The sequence below is a fragment of the Cetorhinus maximus genome, chromosome 6 (genome assembly GCF_964194155.1).
Source record: "Cetorhinus maximus chromosome 6, sCetMax3.hap1.1, whole genome shotgun sequence".
NCBI classification, from domain to species: Eukaryota; Metazoa; Chordata; class Chondrichthyes; order Lamniformes; family Cetorhinidae; genus Cetorhinus; species Cetorhinus maximus.
The window spans coordinates 20455764-20478259 of record NC_135884.1 but is presented as its reverse complement, the minus strand read 5'-3'; the positions used below and the strand labels follow the sequence as shown (position 1 = coordinate 20478259).

General features: G+C 45.2%; 1 protein-coding gene across 6 annotated transcripts in view; it reads left to right on the top strand.

The window, feature by feature from the left end:
* cenpp (centromere protein P) overlaps positions 1–22496 on the top strand; it is a 308552-nt gene that overhangs the window by 9022 nt on the left and 277034 nt on the right. For all 6 annotated transcript variants that reach the window (XM_078543378.1, XM_078543372.1, XM_078543377.1 and 3 more), the window contains exons 3-5: positions 1115–1278; positions 9256–9341; positions 14928–15016. In XM_078543378.1, coding sequence (XP_078399504.1) covers positions 1115–1278; positions 9256–9341; positions 14928–15016 — 339 coding nt within the window. The remainder of the gene's footprint in view (positions 1–1114; positions 1279–9255; positions 9342–14927; positions 15017–22496) is intronic.

The window sequence follows — 22496 nt, the reverse complement described above, 5'->3', positions numbered from 1 at the left end:
GCCCTCACTCCCCTGCCCCTGCCCCGGCCCTCACCCCCCTGCCCCTGCCCCGGCCCTCAGCCCCCTGCCCCTGCCCCGGCCCTCACCCCCCTGCCCCTGCCCCGGCCCTCAGCCCCCTGCCCCTGCCCCGGCCCTCACCCCCCTGCCCCTGCCCCGGCCCTCACCCCCCTGCCCCTGCCCCGGCCCTCACCCCCCTGCCCCTGCCCCGGCCCTCACCCCCTGCCCCTGCCCCTGCCCCAGCCCTCACCCCCCTGCCTCTGCCCCTGCCCCGGCCCTCACCCCACTGCCTCTTCCCTGGCCCTCGCGTGTCCCTCACCCCCCCACTTGGTCCTCGCGTGTCCCCCGCCCTCCCCCTCCCCCGTGGCCCTCACGTGTTCCCCGCCCTCCCCCTCCTCACGTGCTCCTCCCCCCCCCCCCCCCCCCCCCGCGGCCCTTGTGTGTCTCCCCCCTCCCCGCGGCCCTTGCGTGCGTGTGTGTGTGTGTGTGTCCCACGGCCCTTGCATGTGTGTCATCCCCGTCCCCCCCACGGCCCTCATGTGTCTATCCTCCCGGCAGCCCTCGCGTGTCACCCCCCCACTTTCTGTCATGCTGTGTCACACCTTTCCTGGCATGTCCCTGCCACTCCTTTCTTGCCTTCCCGCTGCCACCATTGACCTCTCTAAACCCCTCCTGCCCTCTCGCCCAATCTACCCCGGAGTCTCCTCTCTAGCTTGAGCGAGAAGAATGGACTGACGCAATTGCTCTACAGAGAGCTTGATGGGCTGAATGACCTCCTCCTGTGGCGTGATGATTCTGTGCTATCTCTATACTCCTCTCTGCCCTCTTCCCTGTGCACCCCTCACCCCCCAGCCTCTGCTCTCAGCACCCTCAATCCTTTCAGAGCAGATTGTTTGATAAATCAATGCATTTAACAAAGCACATGGATGTCCAACACCATTTCATTATTCCATTGAAACTCATGTTATTTACACGAATTAATGGAGTCAGACTACTTCACTCAAAGCACAGCCAGACTGCTCTGTACATGTTTATCAGTGTTAAAGTTCAATTATGATGTCTTAAATTGGACTATATACTTTTACGTATTTCATTTCTTTTTCATTGCTTTCTTCAGGGATATGCAAAGAGAGAAGTTCAGTCTGCAAAATCCTCAATCGTGGAAATGCTCGCGTACTGATCTAGAAGCACAGCTTGAACAAGCTGAATCTCAGATTGCGTTGCTAACCCAGTTAACTGGCATTGGCTTCACTAAATGCACCATGACAACAGTGGGGACAGGTAAATTTGTAAATGCATAGTTCCCAGAAGATATATTCCAAAAGGCCATTCCCCTCATAAAGTGAGAGGAGTTCCAAGGCACAGTGAAGCAAGTTTTGCATGCGGAGAACATTTTGAGTAAAAGGAGATGGGAGGATCAGTAAAAGAAAATTCTACAGGTCTGGATTTATCCCATAGGTACACAATTCTTGACAAAGGTGATGAGACAATGTCAGAGATATAGAGGAGGAAAGCTTTGAGCAGCAACACATCATTACCTATGGTGAAGAAATCCCATTGTCCATGAAAACACATGGGTCAGCAAGGAAGATTTTGGGAAACGAGGTAGCTGCATCTGGAGCTCACGATGGTGTGTTGTCTCCCTGATGACAAGCTGAGGAACAGGTAGATAGACTATTGGAACGGAAGGAAAAGTCAGATGTAATGGTTCATGTTGATTTAATGACCTGTGCAGATTAAGAAGGAGCTGTTGAACAAGCTGTTTGAGAAGTTATTGCTTTGCATTGAAGTTTGATATCTTGCAGATATCAATATCCAGGCAGCTCCTGGGGCTGTGCATTGGATCAGTTAGATTAAAAACATTAACATGTGATTGTGGAAATGGTGTAGAAGGGAGGATTTAGATTTGTAATTCTGGGTGAGGGATGCTGACTAAAACTGGGATTGGTGTCAATGTATTTGCAAAGATGATAGCTATGACAGTAGAGGAAAAAGTAGTAAGATAAGGAAGGAATAAGAAAAGAAATGCAATGAAGGATAGACAATGTGTTAAGGTACATATATATGATTATTAGTAATTTAAAACAGGATGACTGAGCCTGAGAAACTATTGTCATGATGGGGATTCTGATCTAACAGGATCTTGGAACCATTTTGAATTCCCCCAGTGTTGAAAGTGAATACAACAGGTGTCTGATTGATCGAGCAAACTTCTGCAGATATAAAAAAAAGCCTGATACTACCTGACTTTAGCTTTGTATGATACTTTTGGTATCAGCATAGTGTTTCTAATCTGAATTAGTGTGATATTGTAACCCACACAGAACAAATGGAATAGAACACTTAATCTAATTTATTAACAACAACAGCAACATGCAGTAAACCATCCCAAAGTCCTACACAGGAATATTGTCAAAGAAATTTGACATTGAACCAGATAAGGTATTGCGGCAGATGACCAAAAGCTTGGTCAAAGAAGTAGGTTTTAAGGAGCACCTTGAAGGAGGAAAGAGAGATGGAGAGATTTGGGGAGGCAACTCCAGAGATTAGAAACTTGGTAACTGTAGGTGTGGCTGCCACTGGTGGAACAATTAAAAATTTTGGGATGCTCAGATTGGAGGAGTACGAATACAGTAAAGTCCCACCATTTGCGACCTCTTTGTTCACGAATTGACTTACCCACTCTTTTTACTTTGCACTAGCAATGCTTGCTTACCCGCAGTTTCTTTCTCTCTTTTCCCGGGGAGACGGCAGCCATGATGGAGCATCCAGAGCTACAATAACGGCTCTATTCAATTTTAAATCTTCGTTAGCATCTAAACTAACTCTATGCCTATATGTTTTATAAACTTGCCCCCTAGTTTTCCCATCCCTATAATTCTTAACTAACCCTTTATCAAGAATTCGAGGAATCGATGCACATTGCATGTTTTGGTAATCTCTTGCCAAGAGTGATGACACTAGGTTCAGAGCCTCCCCCATCTGTCCTATTCAGGTACTGCACCACATTTTTGCTGGAGAGTCCAGTACTGCCCTCGCATAGCTGGAACAGATCTAATTGAATCCCATTCAAAAACATGTCCCCCTTCGCGATATCGCTGTTTGCGAGATATCGCAGCAACATAACCCCCGTGAATGGCGGGACTTTATTGTATTAGATTACCAGACTGGATGACGATGATGAGGAGAACTGCCTGTATTAACATTCATTCTTCTAAAGACATGCTTTCTGATTGATAGTTAATATCAATTGTTATATTGGATTCAATGTGTAAATTAAAATATACAAGTTGAACTTCTGTGGCATTTCACATAGGGAGTTGAGACCAAATGTAGTCTTCAGGTGAAAGGCTGAGGGGTGGTGGTGGGGGCAGGGGGGGAATTTCACTGGCAGGGGTAATTGGACCAGGGTATGCAAATTTGTCATTTGGAGTCATATCTAGCACAAAGAAGGATGGTTGTGGTTGTTGGAGGTCAATTATCTCAGGCCCAAGACATCGTTGCGAGATTTTGTCAGGGCACTATCCTTGGTCACATCTTCAGCTGCTTCATTATAACGTCAAAATTGGGGATGTTCACTGATGGTTGCACGTCCAGTACCATTCATAACTCTGCAGCTACTGAAGCAGTCCATGTACATATGCAGCAAGACCTGGACAATGTTCAGGCCTAGACTGATAAGCGGCATATAACATTTGTGCCACACAAGTACTAGGCTGTGACCATCACTGATGTTGACAAGTCCCCTGGACCTGCATTCTAGGGTCAAAAAAGAAGTGGCTGCAGAGGTGCATAAATGAGTAGGTGTAATATATTTGGATTTCCAAAAGGCATTCAGTAAGGTGCCACACAAAAGGTTACGAGATAAGAGCAAATGGTGTTGGGGGTGATGTATTAGCATGGATGGAGGACTGGCTAATTAACAGGTAACAGAGAATTGGGATATATGGATCACTTTCAGGTTGGCAAACTAACTAGTGGAGTGCCTCAGGGATCAGTGCTGGGCCTCAACTATTTATGAGCTACTGTACACTTAATGACTTGGATCAAGGGACTGACTGTATTGCAGCCAAATTTGCTAACAATACGAAGATAAATAGGAAAGCAAGTTGTTAGGTGGATACAAAAAGTTTGCAAAGGGATATAGATAGGCTAAGTGAGTGGGCAAAAAATTGGCAGATGGAATATAATGTGGGAAAATGTGAGGTTATCCACTTTGGCAGGAAGAATAGAAAAGCAGAATATTATTTAAATGGAGAGAGACTAGCAGAATGCTGGGGCACAGAGGGACCTTGATGTCCTTTTACATATATCACAAAAAGTCAGCATGCAGGTACAGCAAATAATTAAGACAAATGGAATGTTGGCCTTTATTGCAAGGGGGATGGAGTATAAAAGTAGGGAAGTCTCGCTACAACTGTACAGGACATTGGTTAGATCACATGCAGTTTTGGTCACCTTACTTAAGGAGGGACATACTTGCCTTGGAAGCAGTTAAGAGGAGATTAACTAGGCTGATTCCTGGAAAGAAGGGGTTGTCTTATGAGGAAAGGTTGAACAGGTTGGACCTAAACTTACCGGAGTTTAGAAGAATAGGAAGTAATCTTATTGAAACATATAAGATTCAGAGGGGGCTTGACAGGGTAGATGCTGAGAGGATGTTTTCCCTTGTGCCCCTAGAACTAGGGGCACAGTTTAAATATAAGGTGTCTCCCATTTAAGATGGAGATGAGGAGGAATTTCTTCTCTGAGGGTCATTAGTGTTTGGAATTCTCTCCCCCAGCAAGCAGTGGAGGCAGAGTCATTGAATACATTCAAGGCTGATTCAAGACAGATTTTTGATTGACAAGGGAGTCGAGGGTTATGGGGGACAGGCAGGAAAGTGTAGTTAAGGCCGCATCAGATCAGCCACGATCTTATTGACTGGCGGAGCAGACTTGAGGGGCTGAATGGCCTACTAATATTTCTTTTGTTCTTATGTATCTCCAACAAGAGAGAATCTACCCAGCTCCCCATGACATTCAATGGCATTGCATCATTGAAACCGTGCCCCCCCGCCCCCGCAAACCATCAACATCCTAAGGGCATTGACTGGAGACTTAACTTGACCAGCCATATAAATACTGTGGATATAAGAGTAGGTCAGAGGCTGGGAATTCTGTGATAACTCACCTCCTGACTCCCAAAGCCTGTCCGCCATCTATAAGGCATAAGTCAGGAGTTTGATAGAATGCTCTCTACCTGCCTGGATGAGTGCAGTTCCAACAACACTTAAGAAGCTCGACAGCATCCAAGACAAAGCAGCCCACTTGATTGACATGCCATCAGCCACCTTCAGCAATCCCTTCACCACCAATGAACAGTGGACTTACGCAGCATCTTCCAAACCTGCAACCTAGAAGTACAGGGACGGCAGATGCATGGGAATACTACCACCTCCAAGTTCTACTCCAAGCCAGTTTCTGACTTGGAACTATGTTGCTGTTCCTTCATTGTCGCTGGGTCAAAATTCATTATAAATTTCATATGAATTTCATTATAAATGGCAACATAGGGGAGATGACGGTGGTGGGAAAAAAGATTGAAAATAGGATAAAAGGTGGTGATAAAACAATGAATAAAAATGAAAATCAATAAAAAATAAGTGGTTAAAAAATAAGAATTCAAAAATGAAAATGAATGTTGAAAAGAAGGGATAAAAAAGGGGGTGAGGATGGAGGCGAGAGTTCACGGACTGAAGTTGTTGAACTCAATGTTAAGTCCGGAAGACTGTAAAGTACCTAATCGGAAGATGAGGTGCTATTCCTCCAGTTTCCATTAGGCTTCACTGGAACATTGCAGCAGGCCAAGGACGGTCATGTGGGCATGAGACTAGGATGGGGTGTTGAAATGGCAAGCGACAGGAAGGTCTGGGCCATGCTTGCGGATAGACCGAAGGTGTTCTGCAAATCGGTCACACAGTCTGCGTTTGGTCTCTCCAATGTAGAGGAGACCACGTTGGGAGCAGCGAATGCATTAGACCAAATTGAAGGAGGTGCAAGTGAAGCACTGCTTCACCTGAAAGGAGTGTTTATGCACTTGGACGGTGAAGAGGGAGGAGGTAAAGGGGCAGGTGTTGCACCTTCTGTGATTGCATAGGCCATGCCGTGGGAGGGAGGTGAGGTGTTGGGGGTGATGGTGGAGTGGACCAGGGTATCCTGGAGGGAACGGTCCCTACGAAATGCCAACGGGGGGTGAGGGGACGATTTTTTTGGTGTTGGCATCGTGCTGGAGCTGGCGGAAATGGTGGAAGATGATCCTTTGAATGCAGAGGCTGGTGGGGTGAAAAGTGAGGACAAGGGGGACCCTATCATGGTTCTGGGAGGGAGAGGAAGGTGTGAGGGCAGAGGCACGGGAGATGGGTCGGTCACGGTTGAGGGCCCTGTCAACCACAATGTGGTCGGCTGAGCAAGAAGGAAGACATGTCAGAAGCGCCGTTTTGGAAAGTGGCATCATTGGTGATGGAGGCGAAAGAACTGAGAGAATGGGATGGAGTCCTTACAGGAAGCAGGGTGTGAGGAGCTGTAGTCAAGGTAGCTGTGGGAGTTGGTAGGCTTGTAATGAATATTGGTGGACAGTCTATGACCAGAAATTGAGACAGAGAGGTCAAGGAAGGGAAGGGAAGTGTCAGAGATGGACCATGTGAAGGTGATGGAGGGGTGGAAATTAGAAGCAAAATTAATAAATTATTCCAGGTCCAGAAGAGAGCATTCGATGTACCGAAAAAAGAATTGTGGGAGGGGGCCTGAGTAGGACTGGAACAAGGAATGTCCCACATACCCCATAAAGAGACAAGCATAACTGGGGCCCATGCGGGTACCCATAGCCACACCTTTTATTTGGAGGAAGTGAGACAAGTTAAAGGAGAAATTGTTCAGTGAGAGAACAAGTTCAGCCAGACAGAGGAGAGCTGTGGTGGATGAGGATTGTTCAGGCCTCTGTTCACGGATGAACCAGAGAGCCCTCAGACCACCCTGGTGGGGGATCGAGGTGTAGAGGGATTGGACATCCATGATGAAGAGGAGACGGTTAGGGCCAGGGAACTGGAAATTGTTGATGTGACGTAGAGCATCAGAGGAATTGTGGATGTAAGTGGGAAAAGACTGGACAAGGGGAGAGAGAACAGAGTCAAGATAGGAAGAAATAAGTTCCATGGGGCAGGAACAGGCTGATATGATCGGTGGATTTTGGGGAGGAGGTAGAAGCGGGCTGTCCAGGGTTGGGAGACTATGAGGTTGTAAGCTGTGGAGGAGATGAGGTCAGTGACACTCCTGGAATCAATGGCTTGATGTTCGGTGGTGGGGTCATGGTCCAGGGGGAGGTAGGAGGAAGTATCCAAGAGTTGGCGCTCAGCCTCTGCGAGGTAGAGGTCAGTACGCCAGACAACAACAGCACCACCCTTGTCAGCAGCTTTGATAACAAAGTCAGGGCTGGACCTGAGAGAACGGAGTGCGACAAGTTCAGAAGGAGACAGGTTAGAGTGGGTGAGAGGAGTAGAGAAATTGAGACGGCTGATGTCACGCCGTCAGTTCTCAATGAAAAGATCAAGAGCAGGTAAGAGGCCAGAGGGAGGGATGCGAGTGGAGAGAGATTACTGAACACCTCCTGCCTCCTCAGCGTCCAAGGGCCCAAACACTCCTTTCAGGCGAAGCAGCACTTCACTTGCACCTCCTTCAATTTGGTCTACTGCATTCGCTGCTCCCAATGTGGCCTCTACATTGGAGGGACCAAACGCAGACTGAGACCACTTTGCTGCAATGTTCCAGTGAAGCCCAACGCAAACTGGAGGAACAGCACTTCATCTTCCGATTAGGCACTTTACAGCTTTCCGGACTTAACATCGAGTCCAACAACTTCAGATCATGAACTCTTGCCTCCACCCTCACCCCCTTTATCCCCTTTTTTCAATATTCATTTTCATTTTTTAACTTTAATTTTTTTTATCCACTTATATTTATTTTTTATTTATTTTCATTTTTATTCATTGTTTTATCCCTGCCTTTTATCCTATTTTCAACCTTTTTTCCCACCACCTCCCCCCACCCCACCCCCACAAGGGCCATTTGCCACTTGCTCATGTTGTTCTTTCCAGTGTGCTTACCCGTGTCCTGCTATTATCACATTCTGCTTTCTGACCTTAATGCCACCATCAGCACCTCCTTTAGCCAGTACTACCATCATTAACACCCCTTTGTCCTTTTGTCCGTGACATCTCTAGCAATCTCTCCTTTGCCTCCACCTATCACTGGCCTTCTATCCAGCTTCACTTGCTCCACCCCCACTTAAACAGTATAAATTTCATTACATTTTTACTTCTCTTTAGCTCTGAAGAATAGTCATAAGAACTTGAAACTCTTTTTTTCCTCTCCACAGATGCTGTTAGACCTGTTGAGTTTTACCAGCATTTTCTGTTTCTGTTTCAAATTTCCAGCATCCATACTATTTTGCTTTTATCATAGACAAGTTACTATTCACTTGTTTAATACTACTGAATATAGAAACTATTTACAAAATGTAATATTTTCTGTTTGTATTATGCTATATTGCATTTTCTTTTATTTTTCTGTGGTATATAAATGCTTTATATTTGAGCTTTTCATGAAGTTTAAACTTTTTCTGTAATAGCATAAGAACAGTACACTGAAACAATTAGGCAGTAAATGGCACGCAATTTTATGTAGACCACTCTGGTGGTTGTTCTTGCTTTATGTTGAGAATTTCTGAAAAATTGAGCCTGCTGCGTCATTAAGGTCTGGTTAATACAGTAAGTTATCTTTTTACCTCTGGAACAAGGTGTTGAAGCTAGCTCAGATTACGAGATCAAGAACTCCTCTCTGCAGAGCTGTAAGAGCTTTATGTGAAATGACAGTCTCAATTTAGTTCCTTGTGAATGGATGACACAGCAGAAAACTGTTTCATAATATCGCACAAATCTAGCAATAACTTTTAATCTTATCAACCGAAGAGATGGTGGAAAGAAGAATTATCTTATTGTCAAAGCAGGAGGTGAGCTACTAAGGGCAGGATTAGGGTTGTGGAGGGGGACCTTGGCTTTGCATTGAACCAATTCCATGCCATGTCTGCTTTGATACTGAATGCAAAGTTTCAAGTACATGTCCCAAAATATTGGAATAAATATAGCTATTCTTGGTATGGTATGAATATCTGCTTCTATGAATTTCCTAACAATGAATTTCATCCTGTTTAATTTATTTACAGGTAATGAGAAAGCAAAACAGTACAGACTATCAGGTTATAGTCATTCGCTACAGTTTGAGCTTGAATTTAAATTAACTGAGATTCAGGTATGTAAATTATAGTCAAATTTCAAATTTAAGAGTAGTGCAAAACAGACAGGCTTTCAAGGATTCACCCTAATTAAAATTTAGTGTAACATATTTCACTGTAAATTGTGACCTGTTCTGTTATTGCTGTTATTGTAGAATCAAGATGTAGCTTTTAGCTATATAAAGAAAGAATTGTCCTGAATGTAAGTGCAGGATAATTTTAACAGTTAACACAAAAATGTATTGATGAGATGCTGAGTCAAGTTTTATGCCTGTTGTAGTTATATTCTCCAAGTATCACTGTACCCTCAATTGTGGGACAGCTAGAAAAGATCTAAGGGTCTTGTTTATCTCTTGAATTACCACTTGATTTGCAGCAGTAAACAGAATTAAATGTGATCAGAAAGCTACCAACTCAAACCCGGCACAGATAAACCACTGAATATCTCTGTTGGTTCACATAGCGCAATGGTTCACATATCGAATACTGCCATTCCTCTCTGTCAAACTGAATAGTTTGAAGTTAGCCAGAACTCCTAATAGCATTAAAGATTGCAATAATCAAACTTTGCCTACTCACTTCATACAGTATTAATTGTAGAAAATAATGCTGCTGCACCTCACTGCTCAAGCCCCTCCAGTCTGATTCCCCTCTGGGGAGAATTTACAACTTCTGACCATTTGCAGCTCAAGATTGTGATGTAACAAAATTTCAGAAGTTATAAAAGAGCATGCTGTGATTGTCTAATATATATTCTGTGCTATATACAATCGGTTTTGCTCTGCTTTTCATGCATTTTCCGTTTATGGTATGACGTAGTGGTGTGAGTGTCCTATATAAACATATTTGCTCTGACAATAGAATTTTGATCTGAATTTGCCATTCAAATATGTTTATTGTTTGAATGGAACAGATCCTTTCTCTCTCCGCACCCCCCCCCCAAACCAAAACCTTTGGAAGGACATTAAAGGTCTCTCCTATTAGAAACTGAACTCATTCAGTCCAGAGTATCTATCCAATCCTTTACTGTATTAATTGAACAGCTTTGTAGTAATTAAGATAGTGAAATGTTTTTCTTCTCTTGTAAAACATAGTATGGGTATGCTCTCTTACAAAAGTAAGAAACAATTCGATCAAGGTCTTTGAAGATAAGTTAGAAGCTCTTGGAAAAGAGAGAGGAAGCCTTGAATACTGATTCTGTCTATAGTGAGCAGAAGAGAAGACCATCTAGCTCGGTGCTTTTTAGAGGTCCCATGTAATTTGGGTGCCAGGCTAATTCAATCTTAAATAAGAAGGAATAAGCCGTAATGGGATTGGCATGATGAATAATTTCATTTTTAAGTAATTTCCAGTAGATGGCATTATTTACTAGAGTTTATATCTATATTTTTAAACATTAGTGGAGTGTGTTGTACATTGCTCAATGAATCAGAGATATGCAACAAAACAATCAATATTGTTAGGGTTACTGTCTTGTAGTGATGGAATAATTGAAATGGTGTTTTTATTACTAAGTTAATGGGAGCATTAACAGTATTTCTGGTTCAAATTGTAATTATGTCTGCATTTTGTGTAAATTGCGTTCTTGATTATTTTAATGTTTGTTTGATATGTAATTAAATTTGCCTCTTTTTAAAGTTTGGGATCAAGCGATAGACATGGTTAAAAGTACGTAGGTAGTGTGCAGCAGTGTTGAATTGTGGGTGGTGTGTGATTTTAATAGTCTAAAAGCATATTCTTCTGGTGGTGTGATAATACTGGATGGGGTTGGAGAAATAGTGGGAAGCGATTGTGGGGGTTTCATTGAGAAAAATGCAATAGCTTTGTAGCTGTGATTTTGGAACTGCTTATAGGTTCGTAGAGCTTAGTAAAAATGCGAGTGTTGTTTTTGGAATTTTTCCTGAGTCATGATCAGGAACATGGTGATAATGATTTTTGTGGGTTGAATTGTCAGTAAGGAATTAATAAAGGGCATGGGTGCTCAGGATGGCATGTGGTGACAAGCCAGAGTTGAGAGGGGTAGGCATAGGAAGTGAGGGTGCAAAGAGGAGGAAGGCACAATGTCTGTAGTTGGGTTGGAGGCAAGCAGGAAAGAGAACTGAAGCCTTCATTAGACTTCAGTAAGCATAAAGGAATGCAAATTCATTTAGCACCTTTCACAGCTAATAACATACTTTTGAAGTGTAGTCACCATTGTAGAAAATTTTGGAGGCCAATAATTGCACAGCAAGATTCAATAAAGAGCAGTATAAGTGACAAAGTCTGTTCGTGATGGTGTTGGTTAAGGAATAAATATAGACCTGGACAACAGGGGAACCAAAACAATGGAACTTGTTTTTTTTCAATGTCTCATCCAAAAGACAGTACCTCTTACTGTAGCACTCCCTCAGCACTGCACTGGAGTGGCAATCTAGATTATGTGCTTAATGCTGGAATGGCCGTGAAATATACAGCCTTCAGACTTGGAGCAGCTCCCCTTGGAAATGTTAATACAACATCAGCACCATTTGCTATATAATTGTGAGGATTCCTTTTGGGAATCCTGCCTTCACACTTCAAAATTGAAGTATGGACTGCTTCAGTATCTGAGGAATTGTAAACGTAGCTGATGATTGTGCAATCTTCAACAAACAGTAACACTTCCAACTTTCTGATGGAGGGAACATCATTAGCGAAGCACCTGAAGGTAGCTGGGCCTAGGAAGCTGCCCTGAGAAATTTTTACAACGATATCCTAGGGCTGAGATGCTTGGCCTACAATAGCTACAACAGCCTTCCTTTATGCTAAATGTGACTCTAGCCACTGGAAAATTTCCCCATTGACTTAGGTTTTGCGTGGGATTCTTGGTGCAGAGTGCTGCCTTGATGTTGAGGACAGTCACTCGCACCTTGCTCTGGAATTCAGCTCTTGTCTCCATGTTTGGGCCGAGGACTGGAGTCGAGTGGTCCTGTCGAATCGCAAACTGGACATTGGTGAGAAAGTCTTGAGTTGGTGCTAATAGATTGCAGTGTTTACTACTCTTTTCTTTGCTTTGTTGATAATTGAGCAGAGGCTGGTAGGGTGGTAATTGGCAAGTTTGGATTTGTTCTTTATGTGCACAGTGCATCCCTGGCCAATTTTCCATGTTGTCCGGCAATTGTAAGCATTGTAGCTGTGCTGGAACAGCATGGTTAGGGGGCAACTCATTCTGGAGCAAAATGTGACTGCTGTGCCTCAGTCACTCTTAATATCAAATGGAGTAAATTCAATTAGCAAAGATAGGCATCGGTAATGGTGGGGGTACCTCAGGAGAAGGTCCCCCCCTCCTTGGCACTCAGCACTTCTGGCTGAAGATAGTTGCAAATGTCTTTTGCACTCCACTTTTGCTGGACTTCCCCATCATTGACAACGGGAATATCTATGAAGCCTTATCCATTCGTTAGTTGTTTAACTGCTCACCAGCATTGGAGCTTTGATCAGATTTGATGGTTGTGGTATTGCTTAGATCTGTTTTACCATGTTGCTTCTGTTGTTCAGCATATATCTGCAGTTACCTGTTGTAGCTTCACCAGATTGGCATTTCAGTTTCAGCCATGCTGGGTGGCATTCCTGGTAGACTCTTCTCCACAACAGGGTGGAGAAGAGAGAGGGACTGAGAGAGGTGGAGCTGAGTGTATATTTGGAACCAGAGTGGTAGAAGGAAAAATAGGTGGACATTTTTTTTTTGTCCAGTAATTTCTCTGATTAGTTTGGATTACTCTACCAAAGAGCCAGCAAACACATCAAAACACATTAATGATCTGGACTTGGGTGTATAGGGCATAAATTCAAGATTTTCAACTGATATGAAACTCAGAAATTTAGTGAACAATGAGAAGGATAGTAACAGTCTTCAGGAGGATATGGACAGACTGGTGAAATGGGAAGAGACATGGCAGGTGGAATTTAACTGACAGTAATCGAATGCAGAGAAGAGTGAAGTGATGCGCTTTGGGAAGGAAAAAGAGAGGCAAGATAAAACTAAATGGCATAATTTTAAATGTGTAAAATGCTTTCCCCTGTTTGTTGCACCTTGAGCTTGTCATAATTTTTACTGTAGATTTCATTTACATTTCAATGAAAATCCTATTTCAGGCATTTGCAAGAAACCAGATTTAATTTATTTCCCCTTTTTCCACTTAACCCTGTTGCTGCAGACAGGAGGGGAGGTAACTTAAACAGCACTAATTTCTCCTCTGCCAACCTGTCCATAAACAGAAAGGTGTTTTGATTTGTTTTTCTCTTTATAAGTGGTGGCGTATTTCCTAACCCCTCACTTCTGGAGCAACTCAATTTTCCATTAATAGTCCTGTAGCAAACTCGAGATGGGATGAGCTCAAATGGTTGGTTTAATTCACTCAAAACACGGAAAGAGGATTCACAACGTTACCCCCCAACCCCACCCCTGGCACTTTCAGATAGTAAAAAAACGGAGAGAGAAAAGAAAGATTTACAGCACAGAGACCACAGAGGAAAGAAATATTGTTTCACGTGGATTCAAGAGTCCAGAATCAAAGCTCAATGAGGTATTGCTTGACGGAGGTTAGTGGGCTGTAAATCAATGCTGTATAATTCACTTTTTTAGTGGTGTTGACTTTACACCATGAGATAGGCACACAGTGATGAATCAGTCTTGTAGGCAATGATACAGGATTTCCAACAGAAGCAGCGTGGGTGGGGCCAGGTGTTCAAACTGGGCAGAGCTCCTTTTCTATGAGGCAGCCAGTTAGATGGTAAACAGCAGACTGAGCTTTGCAGTTCAGCAAGGCATATTACTGGTTCCACAAGCCAGAGGCCCATGACACATGACTCTCACCTCTCCACACTGTCATTGACAAGGGATGTATATTCCTTGTTTGTGTCCCCCGAGATTGCGAAATGACTCAACCATGAAGAATTGGAAGGAAGGTTGCATAGTCCTTTGTCTTAGCAGACGAGCAGGCTCCTCTTGGCCAGTCTGGGTTTATGAAATGCGGATTGCCTTTGTATAGGTCTCTTTGAATTTGGTCTGTGCAGCCAACAGGGGTCGTTATTGGCTCCCCATAGATGATAAAATGCGAGTTTCCCCGATACTGCCAGGCAGCTCCCTTTGTTTGGGAGTCACAGTCATTTTAAGGATCTTTGTTCAGTTTTAAAAAGTTTAGAAATAGCCACTATCTATATATATTTTATAAAATATACAATGTGAAGCCTTAGTCCCTCATGCTGTGGATTATTAGTAATATTATTAGATTATTATTAGAATACTAGATTAATAATTAGATTATTTTGGTTTCATTGGGTTGGAAAGACAAATATTGTATTTCAAATAGTTATATTGCATTTCAGAGTTTTTTATAGATAACCCAGTATGCATGGAACTGGTAAAGTATTTTGCAGTTTCCTCCTAATATTAATAATTTCAGAAGAAATATGGTACAGTATTATATAAATTATGTTGGAGTTGGGTTTCTATGCCATGATAGTGACTAGACTTGGAATTTGCGCTTTGGATTAGAATTCTGTTTGGTTAGAGTCTACACATACCTACTCCTCAATCAATTCTTTTGAAAGTGGAGGAACTGACTAAATGTTTTGCCTTTCAGACTAAAGAAAGTGTCACAGCTACTGTTACGGAACTGAACATTATTTTGGAATCAAGCGAGTTTTGTGATTTGAGCCGATTCATATCTAGGTAAGGTCTTGAGATTCATTTTATTAAAGATGTAGATAGATTCATATTAACTGTAGGTATTTGTTTCTGTCTTTATCCATTAGCTGTTCCAATATTCTCTTCTTTCTCTTATTTGAAGAAGTCATTATCCATTTCATGTCTACACATACCAGATACCATACCATTTACAACAAGGTATCTTGCTTTCAAACTTCAGGTAGTGCACCTGTATCTCCCTGTTTGGTGGCCCTTAATAATTGCTTGAACTCTGTTTCCATTTTTGTCAGCTTTATATGGATTTGTTTTATGTAGTTCTAGACTTAATATCAGTAACCCACTGAGGGTAATGGTAGATTTTCAATGTCAGAACAAAAGAATTGAACGATGGACAGACTCGATGGGCTGAATGACCAACTGCTGCGTCTATGTTCTTTAAAACAAAGCTCATTTATAAGGTCACAAAATATAAATTGTTTCTACAAATATCAGAGGGTGTTTTGGATGATTTAAAAACATTTTTAACTTATCTTTTACTTAAGATTTGTACAGGCAAGGAAGCCAATTGACACATCAATTCATAAACACACTGCAGTTCCCCAATCATTGCAGTCAATTTTTTGTTAAATTATTTTAGGGCTTTTGAATCAATTATGCACATAGTCAAATCCACATATTGATCAAGCTATGAAGAACTCCCTGACATGGACTCCTCAATTTGCCTTTTACTGGTTTTAAACCTGTTTTCTCTAAAGTCATGGTTTAGTTTGAAGTAGTGTTCCTGCTTTATTTTATCTGTACTAACCATCTTATATGCCTCTCTAAGATTGCTTTTCCATCCCATCCTTCCACAACCCAAGGATCCAGGCCTCTCCAGTATTTTGATTTCAAATCATAATTTGCTCGTCTTTCTAGGAATCCCCTTTTGGACTATCTTGCCAGTGGTCTGTGATTCAGGGAGCTGACCCCTGTGCTTCTAGTTGCCAGGACATTCCTTTTGAGAGCTTGCCCCTCCTAATGTACTCAGATTCAGTGACCACACTTCTTGTCTCCATGTTCCCAGAGCCCAGGAACAACTTACTCACTGCTTGGTTCTTCCCCAGTGCCCGAAGATCCAGGCCTCTCCCAGTACCACCATCTAGCTAAAGCTCACTCATCCTAAAGAGCACATGCCTAAATCTCTCTCTCAGCTTTGATAGCCCATCTTGTGTGTGCTCCCAGGCCCTGTTACCTTCACAAAGTTGTCATAAGCTTTTAAGCCGCAGGAACACCGAAGAGAGAGAGAGGGGGCGAGGAGAGAGAGAGAGAGGGGGCGAGGAGAGAGAGAGAGAGGGGGCGAGGAGAGAGAGAGAGAGGGGGCGAGGAGAGAGAGAGAGAGAGGGGGCGAGGAGAGAGAGAGAGAGGGGGCGAGGAGAGAGAGAGAGAGGGGGCGAGGAGAGAGAGAGAGAGGGGGCGAGGAGAGAGAGAGAGAGGGGGCGAGGAGAGAGAGAGAGGGGGCGAGGAGAGAGAGAGAGAGGGGGCGAGGAGAGAGAGAGAGAGGGGGCGAGGAGAGAGAGAGAGAGAGGGGGCGAGGAGAGAGAGAGAGAGAGAGGGGGCGAGGAGAGAGAGAGAGGGGGCGAGGAGAGAGAGAGAGAGGGGACGAGGAGAGAGAGAGGGGACGAGGAGAGAGAGAGGGGGCGAGGAGAGAGAGAGAGGGGGGCGAGGAGAGAGAGAGGGGGGCGAGGAGAGAGAGAGAGGGGGGCGAGGAGAGAGAGAGAGGGGGGCGAGGAGAGAGAGAGAGAGAGGGGGCGAGGAGAGAGAGAGGGGGCGAGGAGAGAGAGAGGGGGCGAGGAGAGAGAGAGAGAGAGGGGGCGAGGAGAGAGAGAGAGAGAGAGGGGGCGAGGAGAGAGAGAGAGAGAGAGGGGGCGAGGAGAGAGAGAGAGAGAGGGGGCGAGGAGAAGAGAGAGAGAGGGGGCGAGGAGAGAGAGAGAGAGAGAGAGGGGGCGAGGAGAGAGAGAGAGAGAGAGGGGGCGAGGAGAGAGAGAGAGAGGGGACGAGGAGAGAGAGAGGGGGCGAGGAGAGAGAGAGAGGGGGGCGAGGAGAGAGAGAGGGGGGCGAGGAGAGAGAGAGAGGGGGGCGAGGAGAGAGAGAGAGGGGGGCGAGGAGAGAGAGAGAGAGAGGGGGCGAGGAGAGAGAGAGGGGGCGAGGAGAGAGAGAGGGGGCGAGGAGAGAGAGAGAGAGAGGGGGCGAGGAGAGAGAGAGAGAGAGGGGGCGAGGAGAGAGAGAGAGAGAGAGGGGGCGAGGAGAGAGAGAGAGAGAGGGCGAGGAGAGAGAGGGGGCGAGGCGAGAGAGAGAGAGAGGGGGCGAGGCGAGAGAGAGAGAGAGGGGGCGAGGCGAGAGAGAGAGAGAGTGGGCGAGGCGAGAGAGAGAGAGAGAGGGGGCGAGGCGAGAGAGAGAGAGAGGGGGCGAGGCGAGAGAGAGAGAGAGAGGGGGCGAGAGAGAGAGAGAGGGGGCGAGGCGAGAGCGAGAGAGAGGGGGCGAGGAGAGAGCGAGAGAGAGGGGGCGAGGAGAGAGCGAGAGAGAGTGGGCGAGGAGAGAGCGAGAGAGAGTGGGCGAGGAGAGAGCGAGAGAGAGAGTGGGCGAGGAGAGAGCGAGAGAGAGAGTGGGCGAGGAGAGAGAGAGAGAGAGTGGGCTAGGAGAGAGAGAGAGAGTGGGCGAGGAGAGAGAGAGTGGGCGAGGAGAGAGGAGAGAGAGTGGGCGAGGAGAGAGGAGAGAGAGTGGGCGAGGAGAGAGGAGAGAGAGTGGGCGAGGAGAGAGAGTGGGCGAGGAGAGAGAGTGGGCGAGGAGAGAGTGGGCGAGGAGAGAGGAGAGAGAGTGGGCGAGGAGAGAGGAGAGAGAGTGGGCGAGGAGAGAGGAGAGAGAGTGGGCGAGGAGAGAGGAGAGAGAGTGGGCGAGGAGAGAGGAGAGAGAGTGGGCGAGGAGAGAGGAGAGAGAGTGGGCGAGGAGAGAGGAGAGAGAGTGGGCGAGGAGAGAGGAGAGAGAGTGGGCGAGGAGAGAGGAGAGAGAGTGGGCGAGGAGAGAGGAGAGAGAGTGGGCGAGGAGAGAGGAGAGAGAGTGGGCGAGGAGAGAGGAGAGAGAGTGGGCGAGGAGAGTGGGCGAGGAGAGAGGAGAGAGAGTGGGCGAGGAGAGAGGAGTGGGCGAGGAGAGAGGAGAGAGGAGTGGGCGAGGAGAGAGGAGTGGGCGAGGAGAGAGGAGTGGGCGAGGAGAGAGGAGTGGGCGAGGAGAGAGGAGTGGGCGAGGAGAGAGGAGAGAGGAGTGGGCGAGGAGAGAGGAGAGAGGAGTGGGCGAGGAGAGGAGAGAGGAGTGGGCGAGGAGAGAGGAGAGAGGAGTGGGCGAGGAGAGAGGAGAGAGGAGTGGGCGAGGAGAGAGGAGAGAGGAGTGGGCGAGGAGAGAGGAGAGAGGAGTGGGCGAGGAGAGAGGAGAGAGGAGTGGGCGAGGAGAGAGGAGAGAGGAGTGGGCGAGGAGAGAGGAGAGAGGAGTGGGCGAGGAGAGAGGAGAGAGGAGTGGGCGAGGAGAGAGGAGTGGGCGAGGAGAGAGGAGAGAGAGTGGGCGAGGAGAGAGGAGAGAGAGTGGGCGAGGAGAGAGAGTGGGCGAGGAGAGAGGAGAGAGAGTGGGCGAGGAGAGACAGAGTAGGCGCAGAGAGGGAGATGGAGAGAGTGGGTGAGGAGAGAGGGAGAGAGTGGGCAAGGAGAGAGAGTGGGCGAGAATGAGCGGGAGAGGAGAGGGAGCGGGAGAGTAGGAGTGGGAGTGAAAGAGAGAGGGCCTGAGAGAAAGAGTGGGAGAGGGACAGACAATGATTTAGGAGAGAGAAAAAGCGGGAGAGGGAGAGACAGTGATATAGGAAAGAGAAAGAACAGTAAAGGAGAACAAGACAGGATGGGAATGAAGAGAGAGAGAGAGACCGTGTGGGAAAGGAGAGAGAGGGAGTTGGAAAGGAGAGAGAGAGAGAGACAGGACAGGGCGGGAAAGGTGAGAGAGAGAGAGCGGTAATGTGGGAAAGGAAAGGAAGCAATAAGTTGAGTTGAGTTTCAAGAGTGCTGTGGGTGAGACTTGCGGGCTGTGCTACTCAGGGCTTGTTTGGGTGATTTAGTCCTATTTAATTTGAACTTATACAGTATTTCTGTTACATTCAGTGATTTATTTTTTTTGCTGGTTATTCCAGACAGGAATGCACAGTGCTGTACATGTTCTGTACAGTCTTTCAACTTGTACATTGGTTTTTCTGGGAATGAAACGTCCCAAGGAATCTAACTCTGGTTTAACATTGAATCCTATGGGAACCCATGATTCACTTAATGTTGTTTCACACAAAGTCTCAATTTTCAGGAATGTAACTACAACTTTAAGTGAGGACTTTGTGTATGTCACTCCTTATCAACATTGTTCTTTTTTGAGCGGTGAAGCTTATATAGCTTTGCATCTTCTTTATTCACCAGTTGCAGAAGAAACTTAAGTTGATTCAGAACACTGAATCAGTCTTCATAAACAAACGTCCATCCTTATGACCACAGGAGGACACTGTAGATCTTTCATTTTTTTCAAAGAGAGGCCAGATGAAATGGGAGACAGATATGCCAAGGGTGAAGGTGATCAGACACAAGATGACATTTCAGAGCTTAATTTGCTCTTTTGGGAAAGAATGGAAGAGGATGATAACTGAAATGCCACCAATATTGATGATTTGTCACAGGAGGGAATCCTGGACCTTGCTTTACTTTTCGAAGACGGTGTGGATGATGACACTGACAGCCCAGATAGCTCTGCCAAGGGGATCAACATATTATTGAAGAAGGTGATAAATGTGCAAACCTGTATGTTCATTCTGCTGAAGACCCCAGTGACATACAACATCAACCTGATGCAGCAACTCTTTTTACAATGAAGAACTGATTCCAGAAGTTCTTACCATTACCACTAACTGTTGTAGAACAAATCCCTACTATAATTGAATCTGAATCTGGAGATCAAAAAAACTACAGACGTGCTTACTACAGATCTCAGTAATGCCATTGGTGCTTGCCTCTGCATGTTTCTTTCGCTGCTGACACAGCATACATTCTGAGGAAGTTCCAGAGACCTTCATGCCTGCTGAGGAACAAACTCACACCGAAAAGAGTGTGCAAGTTGAACCACTACCTACAGAAAAATAAATTCCTACAGTATTAGCAGGAGAATCATCATTTTTTTTCAGATCTTCTTCATCCTTCTCGTCATCCATCTGATTTGTTCCTGGATGAGGCATTACATAATACTTCCTTTGTTGCAGCAGTAGGAGTTTGTAGACCCTTTACAGCTTTACAAATCTTGACAGGAGCTGCACAAGCTTCATTCTTTTAAGCAAGAGCAGCCAGCAGTTCAATCTTTCCCCAGAGTACCAAAAAGATGGAAAAGAAAAAAAGAGAAGAAAATGAAAATCTCTGTTCATCACCCTTATACTGCAAGCCAGAAACAGAAATCTCTGTCTGTGGAGGTCACTGCTTTCCAAGAAGATTATGGAGAGCATACGTCCAACACATCTTCAAAGAGAGCCAAGAACACAGTTGGAGATTGAGGCCACCAACACAAGAGACTGTTGGTGATGGGGGGTGGGAGTAGGATGGTTGTGTAAATGGCGAATGTTAAAGAGTACAATGAAAGACTTAGGGGGAGGTATGGTGTAAAAGGTTAACAGCTATTATGCTAATACCTAGAATGCATCATCAGTGATGTCAGATTATGTCAAATTATATGTAACGAACCTGAGGGTGGAAGGTTCTAATGGAGTTCTGCTAAAGTCTGTCACTGTAAATAGTGTAAATAGTCAATAAATGTTCACTAGTTTACAACAACATGGTTTCCAGCTCTCTTCTCTTGAAGACACCCAGAGCCTCGGCACGATATTAATACAGAATCCTTCAGTAACATTGAATCACTTACAACCCGGCACCCAGTTAATTAGGAAACATGACATTGTAACCATTTTAGAAAAGATGATCACTCTTTTTGATTTTAATATTTTACTTGTTACTCTAGCAATTAGATGTAAATAATCAATTACTGGATGCTTTCCAACTTTTTTCCTAGATTTGTACAATGGAGGAAAGTTTAAAAGTGTAGTTTCAAAGTTTCACATTTTTGAAATGGATAGAATCCCTTAGCTGGCCCATTATTGGCAGCCTACCATCTCATAAGATGATGGTTTGTGCGGTGGTTTTCAATTCTGTGTAAAACATTGCCTGGTGTGGTTCAGGAGCCACACTCTGGGATGACAGTCTCTTCTACATTGGCTGGAGAGGATGACAGCGAATAAGGTGCTAGATTTGCTGGCCTCTATTTTCTCTGGGCCCTGTTCTCAGCCAACTGAGCCTTGCCTTTCTGCTCGCTTCTTCCAATGCCCCTCCAAAAAGTCAGTGTCCAGAAGTTATGGCTGATGATGACTGTCTCCCAATTATCAGTGTCAATATCTGTCATTTTCAAATCTTTCTTATAGGTGCCCTTGTAGCGGAGGTATGACAGCTGAGCAGCTCATGTCCCATTTGCCAGTTCACCATACAGTAGGTCTTTGGATATACAGCCATCTGATGAATATGACCGATTCAGCGCAGATGTCGTTGGCTTTGCAATGAGTATATGCTGATGGAATTGGCACGCTTCAAAACCTCTTAGTTGGTGACCTTGTCCTGCCAAGAAATACCGAAGATATGTCTAACACAGCAAAGGTGGAAACTGTTTAGCCTTTTCTCCTGCCTAGCATATGTTGCCCAGATCTTGCTACTGTAGAGGAGTGCGCTGGGGCATCAAGCTTGGTTGACTCACAGTTTGGTGTTCTCAGTCAGGTTGCTTTTGTTCCACACATTTACTAGCTTGGACATAACAATTGCAGCTTTTGCGATTTGTGTGTTGATTTCAGCATCAAGTGACAGTTTGATGGTGATTATATAGCCTAGATATGTGAAGCTGTCAACACAGTCCAGGATCACACTGTTAATGCTGATAGTGGAATGGCAATGAGCTGGACCATGAGATTTGTCTTCCTGATTCATCATGTGGCAGCCTTCCATCTTGTAAGATGATGATTTACGCTATGGTGGCCAACTCTGTGTTAAACATTGTCTAGTGTGTCTCATGAACCCAACTCTTAACAGTGCAACCTCTGCTACATTTGCAGTAGAGTAAGACAGTGGGCTGAGAAGATACACGATTTGCTGGCCTCTGTTTTCTCTGAGCCCTCTTCTCAGCCAGCTGAACCTTTTGTTTCTGCTCACCTCTTTCAGTGCCCCTCTACATAGCCTCCAGCAGTCACAGCCTTCAACGACTGTCTACATGTTGTCAGTACCAGTGTCTGCCATCTTCGTATCTCATTTGCAGGTGTCTATATAGCAGAGGTATGGACACCTCGGAGGTTGCGTCTCAGTGGCCAGTCCACTGTGCAGAAGGCCGTATACCTAAAGGCCATCATCCATCCAAAGAATGTGGCAGAGCCAGT